This window comes from Lissotriton vulgaris, chromosome 3_1, assembly GCF_964263255.1.
Source record: "Lissotriton vulgaris chromosome 3_1, aLisVul1.2, whole genome shotgun sequence".
NCBI lineage: Eukaryota > Metazoa > Chordata > Amphibia > Caudata > Salamandridae > Lissotriton > Lissotriton vulgaris.
In genome coordinates, this window is record NC_141689.1 from 1,340,396,779 (window position 1) to 1,340,422,780 (window position 26,002).

General features: G+C 51.0%; 1 protein-coding gene across 2 annotated transcripts in view; it reads right to left on the reverse strand.

The window, feature by feature from the left end:
• Window positions 1-26,002, reverse strand: part of LOC147727850 (CCR4-NOT transcription complex subunit 6-like) — a 1,257,974-nt gene that overhangs the window by 985,017 nt on the left and 246,955 nt on the right. For both annotated transcript variants that reach the window (XR_015309348.1, XM_086961812.1), the window contains exon 4: window positions 14,980-15,065. Coding sequence is in view for 1 of the 2 variants with exons in the window: in XM_086961812.1 (XP_086817938.1) it covers window positions 14,980-15,065 (86 nt within the window). In the remaining variant the exon portion in view is untranslated. The remainder of the gene's footprint in view (window positions 1-14,979; window positions 15,066-26,002) is intronic.

Sequence of the window (26,002 nt, forward strand, 5' to 3'; positions counted from 1 at the left end):
ACCGAAACTCAGCAGAGGAGGCCTGGACAAAGGCTTTCCTGTCACAGGGAGGTGTCACACCACCCCAGACAGGAGATAGTGGATTGTAGCAGGGAGGTTCGAAAGAAACCAGACACTGCCTGGGGAGCACAAGGCTGCCCCTTGCATAATCCGGCCAAACCGGTTCTGGGGCACACCAGCCCCTGTCCCAGCGCGGCCTGGATCAAAGGAAAGGGGTGTATCCACCCCCTTCCTGGGTCCCCACCCATAGGAGGGGACCTAGCAGGTAATCCAGCCCCCTAGATTGGTATAAGAATGGGAGCACTGCCAACGCACTCAGATTATCCTAATGTAACATAAGAAACAAAACTCTGGACCCTTCGACATCCTACACGACGTAGAAGACTGAAGAAACTCCCTTGTGGTCAAGGAGTGATCACCCTGTGCAAACAGACACCATCCAGCACCTCGACGTCTGCTTTGTTGCAGTTCCCGCCGGAACTCGAGCGACAGATTGACGAGATCAAGCTTGCCTGCCTTCTTACAGCCCGATCCACAGTCCCTACAGAGCTGAGACCCGTGGAGGCGACCGGAAGCGTGGGGCACGCCATCTTGAAAAGACCACGAGACGCTGACCGTGCAGCCCACGAGTGACCCTCGAAGCTGTACACTGGGGTTTGAGAAGCCCCAACCCTGAGCCACTCTTGCACCGAAGCTCACCCCTCCACACTTGACAAGTGCTGCGTGGGGCCCTTCTGCTTTCTTTGGCTCGACGCGTTGGCCCGGTCACTTGCCAGCTGGCTTGTGGCCCCTGTGCCGGCGAAAACCTAAAACCGACTTGCGATTCTGGTTGCTCCAGACTTGCACCAGCTCCTCTGAAAAGGAGCCCCCGCTCTGACCCTCCTGGTCCGAGTGAGAAGCAATTTCCCAATCCCGCGTGGATTGCTCTTGCCAAGTGTTGTTGACTCCGATCTTGAAGCCCACAGCACCGACGGTGAGAGCTTGCGTGGGACAGCTCGTGACCCGCTCCTGGACGTCGCAGATGCCCCAGAGCCCACGTGGCAGCGGAGAGAAGCTCCTCGACAACCACCTGATTGCGCCCGACATTGCTTGGTTCCGTCCTGGTTCCACCCTGGTCACTGCTGAGTGACCCCGACTCTGTCCCCTCTGCTTTCAGGTACTTTTCTACTCTGATCCACCCTTGGATCACACCGGACACTTCTCCTTCACATCGCCTGCAGCCTCTTCAGCTTCAACCACCAAGAACCTGCGTGACGAAAACCTACGCCACTTCGACCCTATGCACCCGCTTCCTGTGGGTGAGGTAACATTTTTTTAATATATGGTTTGAGTGGCCACCCGCCCTCATCCATAATTGTGCAACTTTGTATGTTATACTGTGCTTTTGATTTAACGCTTGTGCCCCTTTGCTCATAAAGAGTACTGGGGATTAATTTTAGTAATAAACACATATATTTTTATAATATATACTTGGGTGGTGTCCTTTCATTTGATATTACAGGATTGTGATTGATAAAACAGCTCGCTTAACACGACCTCTTGAGTTTAGCCTTAAAGGCTGCTTAGTCTATGCTACCATTAAGATAGCTTGTCTATAAGGTTGACTTACAACCAGACACCATAAGGGATTGTTTGGACTAATACAAGGTGGTTCCAGAATTGGAAATATCATATCAGGCCAACTTCTCACAACCCCTAAATGTATTTTATTCTTAGGTGGTTGTTCTTTCCAGTACAGGTGGTACTTACCTGTTCCCAGTAGTTACTGGATCTGATTTATAACTGTTATTTGGTGCTATATTTATTCTATTTCTAAAAGTGTTGATTCTGACAGTGGCCCATGTGGGCCTGTCCTGTAAATAACCCCTTGTGAATATTGCCCGTGCCAGTTGGCACAATGTACATGTGTGACTTCTATCTGGTGTGTTTTTACAATACAAAAGTTATTTTATAATAACCTTGTGTGGAGTTCCTTTTGTGGTGTGCCTAGTATGTTGTTGCTGTTGTGTGCTGGCGCAAATGCTTTACACATTGCCTCCGAGTTTAGCCTTACTGCTCATGCCAAGCTACCAAGGGGGTGAGCAGGGGTTATCTTGGATTGTGACTCCCTTGCCCTGACTAGAATGGTGGTTTCTGCCTAGCTTTGGCGTCAGCCTTAGCCAACCAGAAATAGCCAGTTCTAACAGTGATGATACTAAAATCTCACACTGGGGTTTCTACATACTTGCCACTCGCACATTTACCTATCTCGTAGTTAGCTTGCTGCATCAGGCACATGAAGTTTAATGGTGTGAGCAGATACATAATGTCTCTCTGCCCCAATGGCATTTTCAGTTTTGCTATTAATGTTTATATTTTTATTTACATGCCACTGCCCTGCTGCCCACACTTACACATAAACAAATCATGCTCAATGGATGGCCTACGCCTCACTAGCAGTGACCGGTCACCATACACCCATCAATCAGTGACATGACATGCACTAACATCCTCACCCGGAATGTGCGGAGCATGCACAAAACCTCTTGCAAATACTCTTTTTATTCCTACATATGCTACCGCGTATTCCTACATATGCCACCACTCTTAACACACAGCTGTTTTGCAGGATTTCATTCACAACGTGTGGAGGCTGCAAAACTGCAGAGGTGCAGACAGGTTTGATCCACCAACTACTCCACAGGGAATGGGTAACAGCTTCAGTGTATTAAGGATAGATCTGGATCGCTCCCACCATCTCCATTCACGCACTTGTCTTGTAACTGCACAGCACAGTGCATTACTGGAAAGGCTATGTTGTCTCCAATATACAGCTCATTCTGTTAGAACACATGCTGGGGCTGACAAATTGGAGTCACTGCTGCCGCGGCTTATATGCCAAGACCAACCTAAGCATCCCATTACAGAACTGCAAGCTGCCACCGGAACAATTATACAGACACAATTGACATACATGATGAGTTAACACAACAATACACTTTACTATATCAATCAGTGATATCCGCGACCACAGAAGGAACTGACTCTTTCTTGGCTGGCGTACTCCTGCCTCAGATCACACTGAAGCAGTGAGCACAGCTGGACACCCACATCATACTCTTTGAGATACAGGAGGCCATATGTGGTCTCCTGGGCAGGATTGTCTCCCAATTGAATTTTACAAGGTATATTCCCCAATTGTGTGCCCCCTTACCTACAGATATTATATGACAAAGCCATGCTGGCCAGCCGGCTGCCTACCTGCTACTCTGTGAGGCACTGCTCATATCCTCCCTAAGCCGGACAGAGACCCTAATGAATTAGGCTCATAAAGACCACTGGCATTCCTCAATTCAGACGATAAAGTGTTAGCCAAGGTACTAAATGATTGCCTGGCACATTTAGTCCCAACATTATGACACCTGTACCAGAAAGAGTTTGTGCCGGTCTGTAACACCTCGCTCACTTTTACATCGATTGTTTCGGATCCTGGAGAATGCCCCGCTGCTGCCCCAGGCAGGATAAATGGTGCTGGATCTGGAGAAAGCTTTCAATTAATTGAAATGGGCTTATTTCATGTGCTGCCACGCTGTGGCTTAGGGCATCTGTTAGATCTGGGGGTCTCTAGTTGGCAGAGGTAAGTACCTTAGACCAAGTAGGGACCCTTGCTTCTAGTCAGGGTGAAGGAATACACACAGTAGATAACCTCCGCTCTCCTCTAGGTAGCTTGGCGCGAGCAGGCAGGCTTATCCCCAAGGCAATGTGTATAATATTTGCACTTAACACAACAATAATCCCAATCCACCACAAACTGAGACCACACAGGTAAGTATACTTTATAAAAATATATAACTTTATCTAGTTTCAGCAATGTAAATAAGGCAGTTGCACGATAATCACTTGGTTATAAAAATGATGCACTTAATCTTAATGGTGGTACGTAGTTTCAGGAAGTTCTCAGGTAAAAATAAATGTCTCAAGTCTCTGTCATCAGTTAGAACTAATGCCACTGATTTCTAATAGATGTGCTCTAAAAACGAGCAGTCCAAACAATGCCAGCGTTAAAAAATATGCCACAATGAGCCCCTGGCGTCAGGGACCCTAAGAGCTTCAAGCGCGTCTCACCCGGATGCTTGGAGGGAGGGGGACTCCCTTCCTCGTGCTTGGTGTTACTCGGGCCCCCAGGCGCACCTCGCGGGCGAGCGCTCACTCGCGCTCCAGCCTGGCCAGTCTCCGGATGCTCTCCGCCCGCTCTCCGTCCTTCAAGGAGCAGCGGGGAGCAGAGACGGCAGGCCGGGGGCTGGAGCACTCGGAAATCCCTCGGCAAAGTCAGGTCAATCTTCCCTGGTCCCGGCGGTGATCTCAGCGCTTCCTCGGCGCCTCGGCAGCTCAGTCGAGGCAGCCAATCCCGTCGCGGCGTCTACGACGAGCCCCTCTGAGCGCGAGGCCGCCAACCAATGGCAGCGCGGCCTAGCTGATGACGCTTCCGCTGATCAGCCAATCCCGTCGCGGCTCTGGTGAGGGGGCTCGGCTCCCTCACCCAATCAAAGCGCGGCGGGCTCGATCTTTAGGACACAGCCACCGGGATGATACGGGGCACTTTTCACGGGGGTTACTGACCCCGGGCTGCGACGGTGACAGGGCCAGCAATTGTTTTTCAGCGCTCTTTGCGCTGAGGAGACCCACAAGCTCAGATCTTCGCCCCACACGTGTCGATGTACACGGCGACCTCGGCTACATGGCAGTCTGGTTCAGCGCGGCGCCCTCACTCGGATTAGAGAGCAGCCAGTGCGCTACACAGCCCCACACAGTGTCTCACGATCTCTGCACTGCACAGCAGCTTCAGGGGGCGCAGCAGAATCTTGTGGTCCTTGGGCAACCTTTATGTTCCTGGGTTGCAGACAGGGAGCCAGCTCTTCTCAGGCCCTTGGAGATTCAGGTTGCAGACACAGCAAAGTCTTAGCAGTTTCAAGCAGGCAGGGTCACAGCTCACAGCAAAGTCCCTTTCTTCTCCTCTCCTTCAGTTGGATAGCAGGATAGGTCAGCCCTTAAAGCACACAGCAAGGCAATCTTCCATCAGCTCCTTCAGCAGTCCTTCTGGTAGAGGTTCCTCTTGATTGTAGAATCTGATTTTCTGTAGTCAGGGGTCCTTCTCTTATACCTCAAAAAGGCTTTGAAGTCCTTTGAAGTCTTTTGAAGTCTTTGTGCAAAGGGGGCCCTGAGCCCGGTCCAAACCAGTTCTGGGGGTTGCTGGGGGTCTGGGGTGTTTCTGGTTTCCTTCTTCCTCCCATTCCCAGGGACAGAGGTGACAGTCGCCCAGCAGGAGGTGGAGCCAGCTTTGAGGTTAGGCAGGCACAGCCCTTCACTATCAGATGCTATCTCCTCCCACTTCCCTGGCAGCAGATGCTGCCTTTCATCCATGGGCTGGCTCAGATAACCCCCTGGGGGCTCTGCAGACCCTGTCATCCTCAACCCAGACAGTCAATCCACAAACAGTCCCAGGCACACAGAAAGGTTTAGACAAGAGAACAGCCACTTTCTAAAAGTACTATTCTCAAACGCTGATTTTAAAAACAACCTTTACTAAAAGATGTGTTATTAAATTCTGAGTTCAGGGATATTCACTTATGTCCCATCTTGTTCCTATGGGAAGATAGGCTGGGATCCAATGGGACCAGCCTCCCCCATGTTACTATATGGAGCAAGATAGCCTTACAGCAGTGAGCACACAAAATGGCTGCTGCTCACTACCAGAGCATGTTACCTGCACTAGTACATGCTCTACCTTGTCCATGCACTGCACCCTGCCCAGGGGGGTACCTTGAGCCTTCCATAGGGGTGACTGGTGTGCACAGACAGGGAAGGGTTAGGCCCAGCCAGTGGGGACACTGGCCAGTAGGACATGGCAGTCCACTGACTGCACACAGGCCCTGCGCTGGCAGGCCTGAGACATCTTTTTAGAGCTACTCATGTGGGTGGCGCAATCTGCGCTGCAGGCCCACTAGTAGCATCTGTCATCACCAGCCCTGGCACACACAGTGCACTTTACTAGGGACTTCATGGTGATACAAATATGCCAATCAGGTATACCCAATCAATATGACAATTTACAGAGGGAGCACTTACCCTCTGACACCGATCAGCAGTGGCAGAGGGTCCAAAGCATCTAAACCAGCAAAAACGAAATCCAGCACAGCATCAAAAATACATGAGTCAGAGGCAAAAAGATGGGGGAAAAACCACGCCAAGGGTGTCAGGTCTAACACGTGTCCCCTCCAGCTGAAAGTGGGGAGAACTACCCAACCTCTTGGGAGTCCTCATCACTAAGGCGGAAGAATCTGGACAGACCATCAGCATTGGCGTGTTCTGTACCAGGGCGGTGCTCCACCGTGAAGTCCATCCCCTGTAGGGAAATGGACCACCTCAACAGTTTTGGATTATCACCCCTCATATGCATTAACCATCTGAGGGGCCTGTGGTCGGTCTGAACACGGAAGTGAGTCCCAAACAGGTAGGGCCTCAGCTTCTTTAGAGCCCAGACCACAGCGAAAGCTTCCCTTTCGATTGCACTCCATCTCTGTTTCCTGGGGAGTAGCCTCCTACTAATGAAAGCCACTGGTTGGTCTTCGCCCTCCTCATTGATCTGTGAGAGTACTGCTCCCACGCCTTGCTCTGAAGCGTCAGTTTGCACAATGAACTCACTTGAAAAGTCAGGTGCCTTAAGCACCGGTGCTGTGCACATGGCAGTTTGGAGGGTGTCAAAAGCAGTTTGACAGGCCTCAGTCCAATTCACTTTCCTGGGCTGATTTCTAGATGTCAGCTCTGTCAAAGGGGCTACAATGGTGCCATAACCTTTGACAAACCGTCTGTAATACCCAGTGAGACCTAAAAAGGCTCTCACCTCAGTCTGGGTCTTGGGGGGTTCCCAAGCCAGAATGGTATCAATCTTCGCCTGTAGGGGCGCCACCTGGTCGCTCCCCACCTGGTGTCCCAAGTACACCACAGATCCCTGCCCTATCTGGCACTTACTGGCCTTGATAGTGAGGCCTGCCTTCTGCAGAGCCTTCAACACTGCACAGAGGTGTTGCAAGTGTTCCTCCCAAGTGGAGCTGAACACAGCAATGTCATCCAGGTATGCTGCGCTGAATTCCTCCAGCCCTGCTAATACCTGGTTGACCAGTCTCTGGAATGTGGCAGGGACATTTTTCAACCCAAAGGGCATGACACGAAACTGGAAGTGCCCCTCTGGCGTTGAAAATGCTGATCTTTCCTTGGCCCCCTCAGTTAAGGCAATCTGCCAGTAACCTGAAGTCAAATCAAAGGTGCTCAGGTACCGGGCAGCTCCCAACCGATCCACCAGCTCATCAGCTCTGGGGATGGGGTGCGCGTCAGTCTTGGTAACCGCATTGAGCCCACGGTAGTCCACGCAGAAACGGAGTTCTGGGGGCCACCAGGTGTAGCAGCTTTCTTAGGCACTAAGACCACTGGGCTAGCCCAGGGGCTGCTGGAGGGCTCAATTACCCCTAGCGCTAACATCTTAGAAACCTCTTCTTTGATGCTAGCCCTGACCTTGTCAGCCACTCTGTAAAACTTCTGTTTCACAGGCAGGTGGTCACCGGTGTCCACATCGTGGACGCACCAGTTGGTGACACCTGGAGTCAGGGAGAATAGGGGGGCGAACTGACCCAAGACTTGGCGACAGTCCTGCTGCTGCTCTGGGGTCAGGGTGGGTGAGAGTATCACCCCATCCACTGACCCATCTTGCTCCTTGGTTGCCAGGAGGTCAGGGAGAGGATCACTATCCTCCTCCCCTCCTGCATCTGTAGCCATGAGCAAAGTCACTGCTGACCTCTCAAAGTGGGGTTTGAGGCGGTTTACATGCAACACTCTCAGGGGCTGCCTGGGAGTCTTCAGGTTAACCAAGTAGGTAACCTCGCTCTTGCGCTCCACCACCTCATATGGCCCAGACCACTTGTCACGGAGCGCACAAGGCTCCACTGGCTCCATCACCCACACTTTCTGCCCAGGTTGGAACTCCACAAGAGAGGTGTTCTGATCATACCATCTCTTCATTTCCTCCTGGCTAGCCTCCAGGTTCTCTTGAGCGAGCTTCCTGAAGCGCTTGGTCTGGTTGCGAATGGCCAGCACATAGCTGAACACATCCTGAGGGGTTTTCCCACGGGATTTCTCCCACCCCTCCTTCACCAGAGTGAGAGGCCCTCTGACAGGGTGGCCATACAGCAACTCAAAGGGGCTGAACCCTAAGGATTTCTGAGGCACCTCTCTGTATGCGAATAACATGCATGGTAACAAGACGTCCCACTTCCGCCTCATGGGCTCCTCTAGGCCCATAATCATGCCCTTCAGGGTGCGGTTGAATCTTTCAACCAACCCATTTCCTTGAGGATGGTAAGGTGTGGTGAACTTATAGGTCACTCCACACACCTCCCACAGAGACTTCATATACCTAGAGATGAAGTTTGTACCCCTGTCAGAAACCACCTCTCTGGGGAACCCCACACGGGAAAAGATCCCCATTAAGGCACGGCCCACCACAGGGGCTGTGACTGTCCTGAGAGGGACTGCTTCAGGGTATCGGGTGGCATGGTCCACCAAGAGCAGGATAAACCTGTTGCCTAAGGCTGTCTTGGGGTCCAGGGGCCCCACGATGTCAATGCCCACCCTCTCAAAAGGGGTGCTCACCACAGGAAAGGGTTGGAGGGGTGCCACGCACTTTCCTCTGCTCTTGCCACTGGCCTGACAAGTTTGGCAAGACTTACAAAAGGCAGCGACGTGCTTCTTCATCTGGGGCCAGTAGAAGTGGGTGACAAGCCTGTAATAGGTCTTATCTTGCCCCAGATGTCCTGCGAGAGGCACGTCATGAGCCAGACCCAGTAGGAAGTTCCTGAAGCGCTCGGGTACCACCAGCACACGGGCTGCACCGGGCTCAGAGAACTTAGGCTCACTATAAAGTAAGTCATCCTCCCAGTAGATCAAATGTTCCTTGGACCCCAGGCCCTGCCTGGTCTGCAGCCTGCTGCCGCACACCAATGAGGGAAGGGCACTCCTTTTGAGCTTGGCAGAATTCCTCCCTGGAGGGACCACCATCTTGCTGCCACTGGGACAGCTCAGGCAATTCCCCTAGTTCGGCCACCTGTTCCCTGTAGGTTCCAGGGCATCCCCCTCAGGTTCTGCTTCCTCCTGGACCGTGGGAACAGTGGGGGCTGGTTTCCCGCGCCCTCTGCCCCTTCCTCTCTTGACAGGTCCCGGGGCCATTGTTCCAGGCTCCAGTTCTTCTAATCCACCCTTATTGGCTGCTATTGCACGTGTGGTCACACAGATCCACGCAGGCAAGCCCAACATTTCCAAGTGAGTCCTGTGCTCTACATCCTTCCATGGAGCGCTCTCCAGGTCATTACCTAATAGACAATCTACAGGCAAGGCATCACTTACAACAACTTCCAATATACCGGAGACTCCTCCCCATTCAAATGGAACACGTGCCAACTTGCAGAGGCGCACTGAACTGTCAGCTGCCACCACAGGACGGAGTACATTGGGAATGATCTGCTCTTCAGACACCCATTGACACCTGACAGATGTCACACTGGCCCCTGTGTCTCTCAGAGCTTCTATCTCTTTTCCATTGATGGTCACCTTCTGCCCATATTTCTTAGTGTTTAAGGGCAGCAAGGTTTCCTGGGACATCTCTTGGTCTCCTAAAGAGACAAGGGTCATCACTGCTAACCCCTCCTCCCCACTAGAAATCAAATCCCCTCCCAAAGCTACACTAGCTAATGCCGGAGTTGGAGCACCAATGGGTGCTGGAGGTTTCTTTGGACATTTGGGGGCAATGTGCCCCACCTCCCCACATGTAAAGCAAGTAGGCGGGGCCTGTTGTCCTGTTTGCCTTTACGGGGCCAGGACTTCTTAGACTTGGGGGGCTGAGACACTTTCTCCTGGGAACTATTTTGGGGCCCTTTAGAAGACTCCTTTTGATTACCCGTGTCCCCCCCACTCTTCTGCTGGGGACCCTGTCCACCCTTGGCTGGGGTACTTACCACCCCCTTGTGGACCCTGGTGCTAGTCCAGCGGTCCGCCTCTTTAGCAAGCTCACTGGGATCAGTTAACTTGCTGTCTAAAAGATGCTGGTGCAGCTCTGGAACACAAACTACTTAAGTGCTCCCAACTAATCAAGTGACACAACTCCACATAATCAGTAACTTTGCTGCCCTTTATCCAACCTTCCAGTGCACGCGTGTACATACTCACAAACTCCACCCAAGTACTTGAATCAAGCTTCTTGAAGTTCCTAAACTTCTGGCGGTACTGTTCTGCAGTGAGCCCATACCTGAGGCACAAAGCCTCCTTCATGGAGGGGTAGGATAAAGTACCTGTTGCTTCTAAGGGTGCCAGCCAAGACATCCCTCCCAGAGGCCTCAAAGTGCTTCCATAAACCTGCCCCCCAACTTCTCTCAGGCACTTCATTCATCTTTAGGGCTAGTTCATACGCCCTAAACCATGCATAAATATCCTCACCCCTCTGATAATTCTGTACCAGATCCTTTGGTATGTATACCTTACCCGCCTGTACTGGTTGTGCACTGCCACCATTAGAGCTGGACCCCCCTTGTTTTTCTTTGATGTCCAGCTCCCTCATGTTCCTCTCATGAGCCAATTGGAGTTTCTTCTCCTCCAAAGCGAGAGCATGTCTTCTCTCTTCCGCCGCCTTCTCAGTTTCAAGGCGTAGTCTCCTCTCCTCTGCTTGGGCCTTGAGTTTAAAAAGCTCAATCTCATGAGCCCTAGCTCTCTGATTATCCTCCAGCTCCTCTGGAGAAATAACCCTACTGGAGTGGTTGCTGCCAACCTTAGATGCTGACCGCACTGGCAAATCACTGGGCAAAAAAGCATTCTCCTGTGTGCCTTCCACTTCGGTAGCTTCTTCTGAGACATGTTTGGCCTCCCACCAGGCCCTCAGAGCTTTCTGTAGCTCTTCCTTGTTTGCGCTGCCCTTCCAAGCTGTTTGCAGAATTGCTTCAGGAGATCCTTTCTGTAGTTGTACAACTCCTGAATTTCGAATTCCACTTCCAATTCTACTCTCACGCTTGCCGCTTTCAAAGACATGATGCTTCCTAACCTTTTCAACAAAAAGGTTTCACCAAAAAGAAAAAAATCTTGCGCAACCTGTGCTGCTAAACTAGACTAGTGATGTACAAGAGATCACTGCAGGTCAAGTGCAATTATTAGTTCAGAATCCGCACCGCTGTCCAACAATGTTAGATCTGGGGGTCTCTAGTTGGCAGAGATAAGTACCTTAGACCAAGTAGGGACCCTTGCTTCTAGTCAGGGTGAAGGAATACACATAGTAGATAACCTCCGCTCTCCTCTAGGTAGCTTGGCGCGAGCAGGCAGGCTTATCCCCAAGGCAATGTGTATAATATTTGCACTTAACACAACAATAATCCCCAATCCACCACAAACTGAGACCACACAGGTAAGTATATTTTATAAAAATATATAACTTTATCTAGTTTCAGCAATGTAAATAAGGCAGTTGCACGATAATCACTTGGTTATAAAAATGATGCACTTAACCTTAATGGTGGTACGTAGTTTCAGGAATTTCTCAGGTAAAAATAAATGTCTCAAGTCTCTGTCATCAGTTAGAACTAATGCCACTGATTTCTAATAGATGTGCTCTAAAAACGAGCAGTCCAAACAATGCCAGCGTTAAAAAATATGCCACAATGAGCCCCTGGCGTCAGGGACCCTAAGCGCTTCAAGCGCGTCTCACCCGGATGCTTGGAGGGAGGGGGACTCCCTTCCTCGTGCTTGGTGTTACTAGGGGCCCCCAGGCGCACCTCGCGGGCGAGCGCTCACTCGCGCTCACTCGCGCTCCAGCCTGGCCGGTCTCCGGATGCTCTCCGCCCGCTCTCCGTCCTTCAAGGAGCAGCGGGGAGCAGAGACGGCAGGCCGGGGGCTGGAGCACTCGGAAATCCCTCGGCGAGGTCAGGTCAATCTTCCCCGGTCCCGGCGGTGATCTCAGCGCTTCCTCGGCTCCTCGGCAGCTTCAGTCGAGGCAGCCAATCCCGTCGCGGCGTCTACGACGAGCCCCTCTGAGCGCGAGGCCGCCAACCAATGGCAGCGCAGCCTCGCTGATGACGCTTCCGCTGATCAGCCAATCCCGTCGCGGCTCTGGTGAGGGGGCTCGGCTCCCTCACCCAATCAAAGCGCGGCGGGCTCGATCTTTAGGACACAGCCACCGGGATGATACGGGGCACTTTTCACGGGGGTTACTGACCCCGGGCTGCGACTGACACGGCCAGCAATTGTTTTTCAGCGCTCCTTGCGCTGAGGAGACCCACAAGCTCAGATCTTCGCCCCACACGTGTCGATGTACACGACGACCTCGGCCACACGGCAGGCTGGTTCAGCGCGGCGCCCTCACTCGGATTAGAGAGCAGCCAGTGCGCTACACAGCCCCACACAGTGTCTCACGATCTCTGCACTGCACAGCAGCTTCAGGGGGGCAGCAGAATCTTGTGGTCCTTGGGCAACCTTTATGTTCCTGGGTTGCAGACAGGGAGCCAGCTCTTCTCAGACCCTTGGAGATTCAGGTTGCAGACACAGCACACAGCAAAGTCTTAGCAGTTTCAAGCAGGCAGGGTCACAGCTCACAGAAAAGTCCCTTTCTTCTCCTCTCCTTCAGTTGGATAGCAGGATAGGTCAGCCCTTAAAGCACACAGCAAGGCAATCTTCCATCAGCTCCTTCAGCAGTCCTTCTTCTGGCAGACGTTCCTCTCGATTGTAGAATCTGATTTTCTGTAGTCAGGGGTCCTTCTCTTATACCTCAAAAAGGCTTTGAAGTCCTTTGAAGTCTTTGTGCAAAGGGGGCCCTGAGCCCGGTCCAAACCAGTTCTGGGGGTTGCTGGGGGTCTGGGGTGTTTCTGGTTTCCTTCTTCCTCCCATTCACAGGGACAGAGGTGACAGTCGCCCAGCAGGAGGTGGAGCCAGCTTTGAGGTTAGGCAGGCACAGCCCTTCACTATCAGATGCTATCTCCTCCCACTTCCCTGGCAGCAGATGCTGCCTTTCATCCATGGGCTGGCTCAGATAACCCCCTGGGGGCTCTGCAGACCCTGTCATCCTCAACCCAGACAGTCAATCCACAAACAGTCCCAGGCACACAGAAAGGTTTAGACAAGAGAACAGCCACTTTCTAAAAGTACTATTCTCAAACACAGAATTTAAAAACAACCTTTACTAAAAGATGTGTTATTAAATTCTGAGTTCAGGGATATCATTCACTTATGTCCCATCTTGTTCCTATGGGAAGATAGGCTGGGATCCAATGGGACCAGCCTCCCCCATGTTACTCTATGGAGCAAGATAGCCTTACAGCAGTGAGCACACAAAATGGCTGCTGCTCACTACCAGAGCATGTTACCTGCACTAGTACATGCTCTACCTTATCCATGCACTGCACCCTGCCCAGGGGGGTACCTTGAGCCTTCCATAGGGTTGACTGGTGTGCACAGACAGGGAAGGGTTAGGCCCAGCCAGTGGGGACACTGGCCAGGCGGACATGGCAGTCCACTGACTGCACACAGGCCCTGCGCTGGCAGGCCTGAGACATCTTTTTAGAGCTACTCATGTGGGTGGCGCAATCTGCGCTGCAGGCCCACTAGTAGCATCTGTCATCACCAGCCCTGGCACACACAGTGCACTTTACTAGGGACTTCATGGTGATACAAATATGCCAATCAGGTATACCCAATCCATATGACAATTTACAGAGGGAGCACTTACCCTCTGACACTGATCAGCAGTGGCAGAGGGTCCAAAGCATCTAAACCAGCAAAAACGAAATCCAGCACAGCATCAAATATACATGAGTCAGAGGCAAAAAGATGGGGGAAAAACCACACAAAGGGTGTCAGGTCTAACAGCATCGCTTTATTCTGAGTGTAAAACCTCTTTATACTCTGCCACCTGCCAGGGTGAAAACAGGCTCCCTTATTTCTGACCGGGTTGCCCACTGTCTCCACTGCTTTTCCCTGACAATTGAGGTGCTAGTGCTTGCCCTGCGGACCCACGGCCAGAGTTAGGGATACCAATAGGCGACGGTCTCCACTCGGTCTAATTGGACCTGGACGACCTACTTTTATACCTCAGTGATATACATGTTATTCTGACTGTAGTGGCCGAAATATTTGACTGCTTTACTGACCTTTCGGGCCTTAGGGTCAACTAAGCCAAATCATGCCTCTTTCCTTTTACCCCACGAGACCATACCCTTCCTTTTGCCTCAATGGTGTTTAACTGACCTGGCAGCCCACCATGTTTCGCTATCTGGGTATACACGTCTATCACACCCCTGCTCACCTTTTCAACTCCAACCTCACTTGTGCAGTGTCATGGTAATGGGTAGAGATGAGGTTTTGGAGGTTGCTGCCGCTCTCTGGGGGGGCGCATAGCAACCCTCAAAATACTCATGCTGCCCTGTCAGTTATATTATTTCACCACCCTTCCCTTCTATATCATGGCACCCTTTTTTTAATCCCTTAAAACATTGACGCGGGAGTTTATCTGGCACAACATCTGTTGCAGGGTGGCACAGCATAAGCTTTATTTGCCTGTGGATAGGTGTGGACTGGGTTAAATTTTAATTTTTTTAAATTTATTCTGAATTTGGTAAAAATGTTGAGTTGTGATTCATATTGATCTAAATAAAACTGTTATTTAGTACATTAAGACTTCGCTTTTAAAAAAAAATAATAATAAAATGCCAAAATGTCATGTGGTTTGGCTCCCACTCAGACAGTGATATTCAATGATGAATAGTAATTTAAGATAAGAAAAGGCATTATCATAAATAGAAAATACTAGTCTGGAAGCTAGGACATAGAGGACAACATTTTGATTTGAAGGGTACATAAAATGATGCAAACAACATCTATCTAATGGATAAAGAAACCCCTCGAAATTACTTATATGCTAACCTTTTAATCCTAGTGTCTGCAGCTGGAACAGTCTTCCAAGTTCATAAGGCAAAACCCGTAACAGATTGTTATTTAAAAGCAATTCCCTGCAGAAAAAGAGACCAGATTAGAATTTTTAAAGTAATTCCGCAGAGAACATTAAAAGAAAAGCTTAGAAAGGTGATAAATAACTAACTCAGGAAGGCATGGATAGAGGTTGCGAAACTAACATATTAAGAAAGTAGAATTATGAGAGAAATCACAATGCCATGATAGGATATCAAATGTCAGATCTGGAAAAGACAATCAAAAACACACTGACAAACATAAGGAAGGCTCCCTTACCCTGCTGGATGCGTATCACTCGGAGATTCTCATTCAAGTCAAATCAAAAAGTAAAGTTTATTTAGACTGTAGATCTATAAACCATATAAAACATACACTGTGTTTATTTTACAATTACAAATTCTTTAAAAAAGAAACAGCCTCTTATTCAATTATAACTCACACATTTTCATAGAGGCCATCCTAATTTGTTAAAAATGCGCCCACCCGGGAGAATTGGCTCATTCGGGATAGACTATTTGATCCAATATACTAAAATCTTATTTTTAAAAACATTAAAAATTAAAGCTTTAAATCTCAATTCTTCTTACTCAGTCTATCCCTCAGATCCCTCTTCCAAAAACAACCTTTTAACAGCCTGAACAAACTTTGCCACAGCGATTGTAATATCAAGGTAATGCATGTCCGTAAGGAGCTCAATTGCTTGCACACGAGACCTGGTATCATATTTTAACCGCATCGCTGCCTTTTTTTTTACCGCTGTGTGCGGCAATTTTCGAAAAGCCGCGTTACATGACAAGCTCAGCTCGTCATCCGCACACTACCACCGTGGCGGATGACGAGCTGAGCTCGTCATCCGCAGCGAAGAGGTTAAGAAAACCGGTCGTAAAAACATTTTTCGTTGGTCTAGCAATTTTTGACAGTCCATTAAAATATGTAAGCAATTGCATTTCATACCAATCCTGAATGTGCATCTACCATCTGGATACATCAGTTCTCTTTTCAATTTGTCATTTGACCAAACAGGTTTGATGCCTATTCTTACCCTTAGTAATTCCATTTTAAGCCATGGGTTTGGTAAAAAGTTATGTTATGTTATGTTATATACGATTTGTAGCGCTCACAAATACTCAGGAGTGTCCTGGCGCGAAAATGAACTAAGGGCTAGGGAGCAGAGATTAATTAGATGGGTTGGTTAAAAAGGTGAGTTTTGAGTAATTTCCTAAAAACGCAGAAATCCAGAGTATGCCGCAGTATGTCAGGAAGACTGTTCCACAAAGTGGCTACCTTTACCGAAAGAGACTGGCCCCCCCATCCTAGAACGACAGAACCGTGGAGTAATCATCAATCGGTGAGAAGAGGAGCGCAGAGAACGGCCGGGGTTATAGAAGGCAACGCGCTTCTTGATATAGGAAGGTCCTGAGTCATGCAGGGCTCTATGGGCTATGGTAAGAGCCTTGAACTGCACCCGCTGGGCCACGGGATGCCAGTGTAGGTCATGCAAGTGTAACCTCACACTGGATATCTTGGAGATGTTAAATAAGAGTCTGGCCACCGCATTCTGAATCAATTGTAGTTTATTCAAGTATCCAGGGATACCGATGAATAAAGCGTTGGCATAGTCGAGCCAGGAAAGGATAAGTGCCCGCGCCACCATTTCCTTCGCCGGCTGCGGTAGCATAGGAAAAAAACTTCTCAGCGTTTTCAGTGTGCCAAAGCAGACACCCGTAAGCCTTTTGATATGCTCTGAAAACCAGAGATCTTCTCCGAACCATACCCCTAAGTTCTTTGCCGGGCCACCCTCAGAGCGTGGGCAAGGAAAATCCGGAGGCCACAGGGCTTCTCTGACAGGCGGAGGAAATAGGCCATACAACAGTATCTCGGATTTCTTTTCGTTGCACTTGAGTTGTGCCCGTGCCAGCCATGTGAACACGGTTGAGAGGCACCTCTGTGGAACCCCAGTACTCAGGTCTGAGCCTTTCCAGGTGAATAGTAGCTGGGTATCATCGGCGTATGCCATGATTTTAGCACCCAGCTCTTCTGCCAGGAAGATCAGCGGAGTCAAATAGATATTAAAAAGCAGAGGACTCAAAATAGAGCCCCGAGGGACTCCTGTTGATAGCTTCCTGGCAGAGGATAAAAAGGGGGGCATGCAGACCTGCTGGGTGCGCTCATCCAAGAAAGTCTAAATAAGGGTACCACTTCTCTCTCAACCAGCTATTTATCATAAATCGCATTGACTCTTTATTTTTCAAATACTCCATGTCCTTCAGTTTAGCTAATTCATTCCCTAAGGCTTTTCGATTCATCAATATGCAAGGACTGTGGATCAATAGTCGCCTTTAACTTATCACAAATGATGTATAGTAACTTTCTTGCTGCTTTCGCCCACTTTAATTCACTCATCTGGATCTTTTCCAATCAATCAATCAATCAATCAATCATCGCATTTATATAGCGCGCTACTCACCCAGAGGGTCTCAAGGCGCTGGGGGAGGGGGGTCCGCTACTGCTCGAACAGCCAGGTCTTGAGTTGCTTCCTGAAGGTGAGGTGGTCCTGAGTCAGGCGGAGGTGGGTGGGGAGGGAGTTCCATGTCTTGGCGGCGAGGTAGGAGAAGGACCGCCCCCCTGTGGTGGCTCTTCGGATGCGGGGGACGGCGGCGAGGGCATGGCTGGTCGATCGAAGCTGGCGTTTGGGAGCGTAGAAGTTGAGGCGGCTGTTGAGGTATCCTGGGCCTTGGTTGTGTAGGGCTTTGTGTGCGTGGGTGAGGAGACGGAAGGTGATTCTCTTGCTGACCGGGAGCCAGTGCAGGTCTCTCAGGTGTCCGGAGATGTGGCTGCGACGGGGGATGTCCAGGATGAGTCGCGCTGAGGCGTTCTGGATCCGCTGGAGTCTCTTTTGGAGTTTGGCGGTGGTTCCGGCGTAGAGGGAGTTGCCGTACTCCAGACGGCTGGTGACGAGGGCCTGGGTGACCGTCTTCCTGGTCTCGGTGGGGATCCACCGGAAGATCTTACGTAGCATGCGCAGTATGTTGAAGCACGACGAGGAGACGGCGTTGACTTGTCTGGTCATGGAGAGGGAGGAGTCCAGGATGAAGCCCAGGTTGCGTGCGTGGTCTGTTGGTTTGGGTGCGTTGCCTAGGGCGGGGGGCCACCAGGAGTCGTCCCAAGCGGCGGGTGAGGATCCCAGGATGAGGACTTCCGTCTTGTCCGAGTTCAGTTTCAGGCGGCTGTTCTTCATCCATTCGGCTACCTCTTTCATCCCTTCGTGAAGGTTGGCTCTGGCGGTGGCGGGGTCGTTGGTGAGGGAGAGGATCAGCTGGGTGTCGTCGGCGTAGGAGATGATGTTGAGGTTATGCTGGCGTGCGATGTCTGCGAGGGGGCTCATGTAGACGTTGAAGAGGGTTGGACTGAGCGAGGAGCCTTGAGGGATGCCGCAGATGACTTCGGTGGCTTCAGATCTGAACGGAGGGAGACGGACTCTATGTGTCCTTCCGGCGAGGAAGGAGATGATCCACTCCAGTGCCTTCTCCTGGACTCCGACGTTGCTGAGGCGTTGTACTAGGGTACGGTGGCAGACAGTGTCGAAGGCCGCGGAGAGGTCGAGGAGGATGAGGGCGCTGTTTCTCCGTTGTCGAGTAGCGCTCGGATGTCATCGGTGGCTGCGATCAGGGCGGTCTCGGTGCTGTGGTTGGCCCGGAAGCCAGACTGCAAGGGGTCGAGGGATCCGTTAGTTTCGAGGAAGGCGGCCAGCTGCTTGTTGACGGTCTTCTCGATGACTTTTGCAGGAAACGGGAGCAGCGAGATGGGGCGGTAGTTCTTGAGGTCGGTCGGGTCGGCCGATGGCTTCTTGAGTAGGGCGCTGAGTTCGGCGTGCTTCCAGCTCTCCGGGAAGGTGGCGGTGTCGAAGGAGGTGTTGATGAGGTCCCGCAGGTAGGGTGCGATGACAGCGTCGGCCTTGTTGAAGACGTGGTGAGGGCAGTGGTCGGTCGGAGATCCGGAGTGGATGGAGTTCATCGTGCGGACGGTGTCTTCGGTGCTGATCGGAGTCCAGGCGCGGAGGGTGGTGGTGGGGGGCGGTGGTTCGGTCGTGGCGTTCGTCGGTTGAGAGCTGAAGCTGTTGTGTATGTCCGCGATCTTGTTGTGGAAGTAGGAGGCGAGGGAGTTACAGAGGTCTTGCGAAGGGGTGATGTTGTTGTTTCCGGCGTTGGGGTTGGAGAGCTCTTTGACGATGTTGAAGAGTTCCTTGCTGTTGTGTGCGTTGTTGTCCAGTCGTTCCTTGAATGCAGTTTTCTTGGTGGCGTGGATGAGTTGGTGGTGTTTTCGGGTGGCGAGCTTGAGGGCAGTCATGTTGTCCGGTGTTGGGTCTCTGCGCCAGGTTCTCTCGAGGGCTCGGCAGTTCTTCTTGGAGCTCTTGAGTTAGTCGGTGAACCATGGGGCTTTCTTGCTACCGGGTCTGCTGGGCGGGGTCCTCAGGGGGACAAAGTCGTCTGCGCAGTCGCTGATCCACTTCGTGAGGTTGGTGGCCGCCTGGCTACGGTTCGTTGTGCTGGTGGGAGGGTTCATGTTCAGGGAGGCCGTGAGCTGGTCGGCTGTGATCTTGTTCCAGCTCCTGCGTGCAACCTGTTGCTGGTGGTGGTGGATCGTGGTCCTACCGAAGCTGAAGTGGAAGCAGCTGTGGTCTGTCCAGTGGAGTCTGGTGGCGTGGCTGAAGGCGATGTCCTTGCTGGATGAGAAGACGGGGTCGAGTGTGTGTCTGGCGTAGTGGGTGGGGGTGGTCACCAGTTGCTTGAGTCCCAGGTTGGCGAGGTTGTCCAGCAGGGTGGTGGTGTTGCGGTCGTTGTTGTTCTCCAGGTGGAAGTTGAGGTCCCCTAGGAGGATGTAGTCAGCGGAGCAGAGGGCGTGCAGGCTGATGAAGTCAGTGATGTCTTCGCTGAATTGTGTGCGTTGTCCCATACACTATTATGCCACTTTTGATTCTTCACCTGTTCTCAGCCTTTTCCAAAATCTAATTAGGCTCACTTGCACCTGGACATTCCATGCGGTCATGTCTAGCTCTTGTCTAATTGCCTGTATCATTGAGGAACTAGGCAATAACAACAATGCCTTTAGACATTTCCCTTCCTCGCTGTCCCAGGAACCTTCCCCCCCTAGGCATAAGATCTCCGAACCATACTGCAGTTGTGGGGGTATCATTGCATTGTAAGCCTTCATCAATGGTCTGTGGAACATGGAGCCATAGCTGCGATTAACATTTTTCAACACGCAAATTGCAGTTAAGGCTTTTACTTTCTGGGCTTCCAGGTGCGTGCCCCATTTTAGAGATTTGTCGAACCACATTTCAAAATATTTATGCTCGTTGATTATCTCTAATTTCTTTTGCCCCAAGATCCAATTGAACTTTTGGTTTCTCTTCCCAAAACACAAAATTTTTGTCTTGTCCATATTAAATATGAGACGTTTGGTTGCGCAGTAAGTACTGAACGCATTCAACTTCCTTTGCAGACCCAATTCTGTCTGATCCAAGATCACCAGATCGTCAGCGTACAGAAGGCAAGACAACTGCTTTCCATTTACTTTTGGGCTTGCATTTCTGTCAGTCATCAGAAAAGAAGGAAGGTCTGCAAGAAAGATTGAAAAGAGCAACAGGGCTAATACGCAACCCTGTCTCAGGCCATTATTGATCGCTATCTCCAGAGTCAGACTCCCCTTCGTATCTTTAATGACCTGAGCCCAGTTCTGACTATGCAACTCCAGAATTACCACCAGGAGTTCCTCCAGGATGTTGTAGTTTCTTAGCGTCTCCCAGAGACACTCCCTGTCGACTAAATCAAAGATTGCTCGAAAATCCACAAAACAGCAATATAATCTTCCTTGCTTCTCCATGGATTTCCGTGCTACAGCCCATAACGCAAAGCAGTGGTCTATTGTTGAATGCCCCTCCTTAAAACCACCTTGTTCTGCTGACACTATTGAGTGTTGCTCCGCCCAGTCTTTCAATCTGCCAAGAATTAATTTAGAAAACACTTTCACTCCAATATCGAGCAGATTGATTAATCTGTAATTCTTAGGGTCCCACCTGTCACCTTTCTTATGGATGGGCCCCTCTCCAGGATTTCAGGATAATTCCTGAATCAAAGACCGCTAAGAACATCCGGGAGACAAACCGTGCCCACCAATCTAGCTGTGTTTTTATTATAACCGCCGATAGGTTATCAGGCCCTGCAGCTCGGGTTAAATTTAGCTTCTTAACAGTTTCCTTCACTATTTCTGGGGAGAAGGCTGGCTTTAATTCTTTTGCTACCCTTCCTCTAAAGGTTCTTACCATACTCAAATTCAAAAAGCTTTATTCGAGATTCATAGTTGAAATCATGAAAGCATACATTAAAAAGTGCCTAACACATTAATTAAAAATTGTACAATTAAAACATTCACCAGAATTAGAAAATGTGTTCCAATAAAAGGAGAAAAGTCTAAAAATAAGGTTCGTTCTCATGGTTATTTACATTGAATTTCTAAACTTGATTGCTAGTTTTTAAAAGCTAGATGGCATGGATGACAGTCATTTTCTAGCTGTTGCAGCCTAATAAATGCTAGTCTGCAAGTGCGATGCCCCCACGCCCTTAAAATAGGTTTCAGAAACCCCCCCCCCCCCTTGGTACAGTATAAAATTTACAGATTAATATACAGTGAATATTTTTTTGGGCAGAAGTATCATCACATGGGCATATTAGGTTCTCCCTTGACCAGTTATTACAGTCTGGAAAGGTGGTCAAGCGGAAAAAAGTACCCAGTCTAAAATGGGTCAATGGCATATGAGCATAACAGCTTGGTTGATTTAAAAGATACCGTTGGGGCCCCTCGTTAATGGTAATTTGCTGATGATCCATAACTGAGGTTTTAGCTTTTTCCAAGCCCCACCTCTTTTTGACTAAGTGATCTAGGGCCATTTTTTTCAATGACTTTCTGGCCACCAATTCCATGCTAGATGGCCTTGTAAAGTATTCTCAGTCAACATATTCTTTACGTATGCTAGCCATTTAATGTTTCTAGCTCTGTCAAGATTGAGGCAGTCGAAGATCAAATCTCTGTTTAACGATGTATCAGGAGTGACCCATACCTTGTGCCATAGTAGTATGGGTGCGATTTTTATGACATCTGAAATATAGGTAGACCCAGTTCAATATGTGCAATAAAGGTGGGTGGTGATTTGGGGGCCCCTAATAAATATCGGAGGAACTGATTCTCACTTTGTTGGATCGATTGTGCATTTTCAATCCCCCAGAGGCCTGAGCCATATATGTCTGTGGAAATGCATTTAGCCTTGTAAATTAGAATCAGTTCTTTCACTGGTCTGCCCCCTAATTTGGCTGCAAAAATAATTCAGGGCGCTTACTGCCCGGGAGAAGGCTAAGTTTCTGGCACTCAATGCTGCGTGCCAATTACCCCTCCTGTCGAAATTTATTCAGAGGTAGGAGAATCGGTCCATTGTCTCGATCCTCCGGCCATCGAGAAAAATTGAACAGGGTGCCCTCTTAGTCCCAGGGCCGCAAGCCATGGTGTAAGTTTTCATGGTATTAACTTTAAGCCCTCTGTCTCTCATGAAGTTGGTAAATTTCAAAACAGCCCTCTGTAAGCCAACCCTAGTTCGAGTCATGATAGCGGCATCATCAGCGTATAAAAATAATGGCGCTGGTGTTCCCAAAATGGTCAGATAGTCAAACTGTGACTCCCTGAGGTGTTCGCCTATGGAGTTTATGTATAGGGTGAACAGGAGGGGTGCTAATATGCACCCCTGTCTCACACCCCTCCCAATGGGGAACCTGCCTGAGCACTCTCCCATTCTACCATAGCGTACCCTGGCGCCTGCACCCCTGTATAGTTCTTTAATAAATGAGAGAATTTGATCATCTATACCCATATCAGTTAGTGTGGACCACAGTTTCTTATGGTCCGCACAGTCAAAAGCGGAACTCAGGTCCACAAAAGTAACAAAAAGGTTTCCCTTTTTGGCCTGGGTGTACTTGGAAATAACTAGGGCCAGGTTTAACCCCGGCTCTATTGTGCCTTTGCCCGTTCTAAATCTGTACTGTAGGTTTGAGATGGTATCACCCTAGTCTGCCCATGTTGGAATCCTGTTTTAAAATTATACGGCCTGCTACCTTCATTAGTGCGTCAAGAAGTGAGATTGGCCAGTAGCAAGTGGCGTCATTTCGGTCTCCCTTTTTTAAAAATTTGGACAACTATTGCTTCGGTCCAGGACGGTATGAACCCATGGAAATTTGCGTTATTTAAAACATTGGTTAGCATGGGAGCCCAAAGGTCAATCTCAGTTTTGTAGGCATCTATTGGGACTCCGTCCAGACCGGGAGCTTTACCTGAGGGGCTTTCTTTGATTGCCTTAATAACCTCCTCACAGTTAAGGGGGCGTGGCTTGGCACGCAATGGAGGCAGACGTGGTAGGGTAAAGCTCCGATCCGAGCTCCCCTTCCCCGGCCGATTCTCCGATCCAAACATCCTAATCAGGCTGAAACTGCAGGCGGAACCGGAGGTAACGCCCGCCCACCCGCCATCCAATTTTGGGGCTGATCGCCTGTTGGGCTCCGCACCGGCACTGCCTGGGAGATCGCGGCCGCTCCGGACGTTGCTGTCCCGGCGTGCCCAACTACGCGAGACCACAGCCCCGACCGGACTGCCAGGCCTGAAGCGGCGGCCTGCACGATACCCTGCTGAAGTCCACAGCGGCTGCGGAGGACGATCGAGAGGTTTCTCCCACCCCCAGACTGTATTGCCGAGGCAGCCCAACCCCCTGCAAAGCTGCACCCCAGCCGGACCACGTCACTGTGAGAATCTGCCGTGGAGCTGGTGAGGCCAGGCGGATCCGTACATCAGATGGTGCCAGGCCCTTTGGTGGCCGCAATCACGGAGACGCGAGGTGCGCCGTGCTGCACTCCTACACTGCCGGCTGCACTGTAAGTGAGCCCAGACACACCGGAGTGCAGTCCGCCACCCCTGGCGCCCCGACGGGACCTGCGACAGGAGGGAGACGCACCGCCTTGGGGTCTACAACCGCCCTGCCCGTCACTGCCCTGGAGTACCCGACTACGCGAGGCCGCAGCCCCAACCAGAACACCAGGCCTCGAGTTACGGCCTACATGACACACTACCGGAACCCACGCCGTCTGTGGAGGCGGGCCGGGTGACTCCCCCTACCCCCCCGGAGCGGTGCCCTTGCGACGAACCCCATAGGACACTGTGCAGCTGCCGAACCCCGGCATCGTGAAGGGTTGCCGCAGCGCTGTGGCGATGAGACAGCTCCTACCGCCAGACGGGGACAACGAGGAGCAGCGCTCTGAGGGGGCTGCGGGAGCGGAGGGCCCGGTGGGCTGCACTGGAATCTTGCATCGACAGCTGAGCTGTACATGTGGCCGGGCGCACCGACGCAAAAACCACCACTTCCAACACATCAGCGGGGCCTGCGGCGAAGAGAGGACAACTGCTAGCCCCCGAGTCGTGCGGATGCACTGCTGGCCCCTGGAAGCGGAGACGCCACGCATCTGGAGTGGCACCCTGCTGAGCGACGACCCGGGGGAGCGGACCCCTCAAGACTAGAAGCATCGGGGCCCTGGATGATAGACTGTTGGGGGACGATGAACCCCTGTGGCTCGCCAGGATATACCCGGTCCTGAATCATATTCTGGCTTAGAGAGAGGGGATCTCCATCATTGACTGCTGGTGAGGCACCCCCCCCAGCGGCTAATACTCCCCTGCAACCATCGCCCTTCGGCAGTGACCGCGGATCTTGAGGAGAGCCGATGAGGTGAGACGGGCACCCCTGGGAGATAAGCGCTGCGAACCTCCGACTGGGCACTCGCTCCCCTGAGAGTGTTATGCTGGTGGAGAAGGACAGCGTGTACCAGACGGATGGAAAACATATTGGGGCGCCTGCACCCCAGTCGACCCAACGGACACAGAACCACGCAGGATGAGTGGTGCCACGGATGCTGAAACCTCTTTAGGCCCGGGCTGTGCTCGAGGACGTAGGCCTTTCGAAAGACCACATAATCGCCCCCTGGCACCGCGCTTGGGGCTGCCCCTCTTGTGCACAGGACCTGTATAACCGCCTCAACTGGCCCATGTCTTGGGGGGTGAAAACACGGACCAGAACCGGAGGCGCATCGATGAAGGGGAAACTGCCCAAATCAACGACCAGGATGGACGCGGAGCAGGTGACATCAAAACTGGACAATGTATTGGCCGTCTGGAAGAATCTCTTCAGCAGATTCGCCCCTCCCTGGAAACCAAGATCGAAAGCGTGGCAATTGCCTTGACCCACCTCAAGGCCGATCATAAGAAGCTACAAGATCGCACTACGACCTTGGAGGGAGCAGTGGCAGCGCTGGAGCCCACGGTGAGCCAAGCAAACAAACATATCCGAGACCTGCTTAACCGGGTGGAGTTTTTGGAGGAACGTGCTGAGGACGCGGAAGGACGGGCACGAAGAAACAACATTCGACTAGTAGGCATCCCGGAAAAATGGGAAGGGGTGGACCCCACTCGATGAGTGGAAGACTGGCTCCGAGACCTGCTGCCGGAGGGCGCGCTATCACCTCACTTCGTAGTGGAACGTGCACACCGAGTGCCCACAAGACCCCTCTCTCCTGGCTCCAACCCCAGACCTCTAATTCTTCGTGTCCTCAACTACAGAGACCGCGACACGATCCTATGGGAATCCAGGAAACTTGGCGACATCCAGATAGACAATGCCACAGTGATGTTTTTCCCCGATTATACAGTACAGGTGTAAAGACAATGGCACTCCTTCCTAGAGGTGAAGAGGCGACTGCGGCAGTAGCGAGGACCTCAAGTACTCGCTACTCTTCCCCGCCAAACTAAGGGTGGTAGCGCAGGATAAAACGCACTTCTTCACTAGCCCCGAGGAAGTCGAGGCCTAGCTAGATGGAGGAATGGCTGGGAC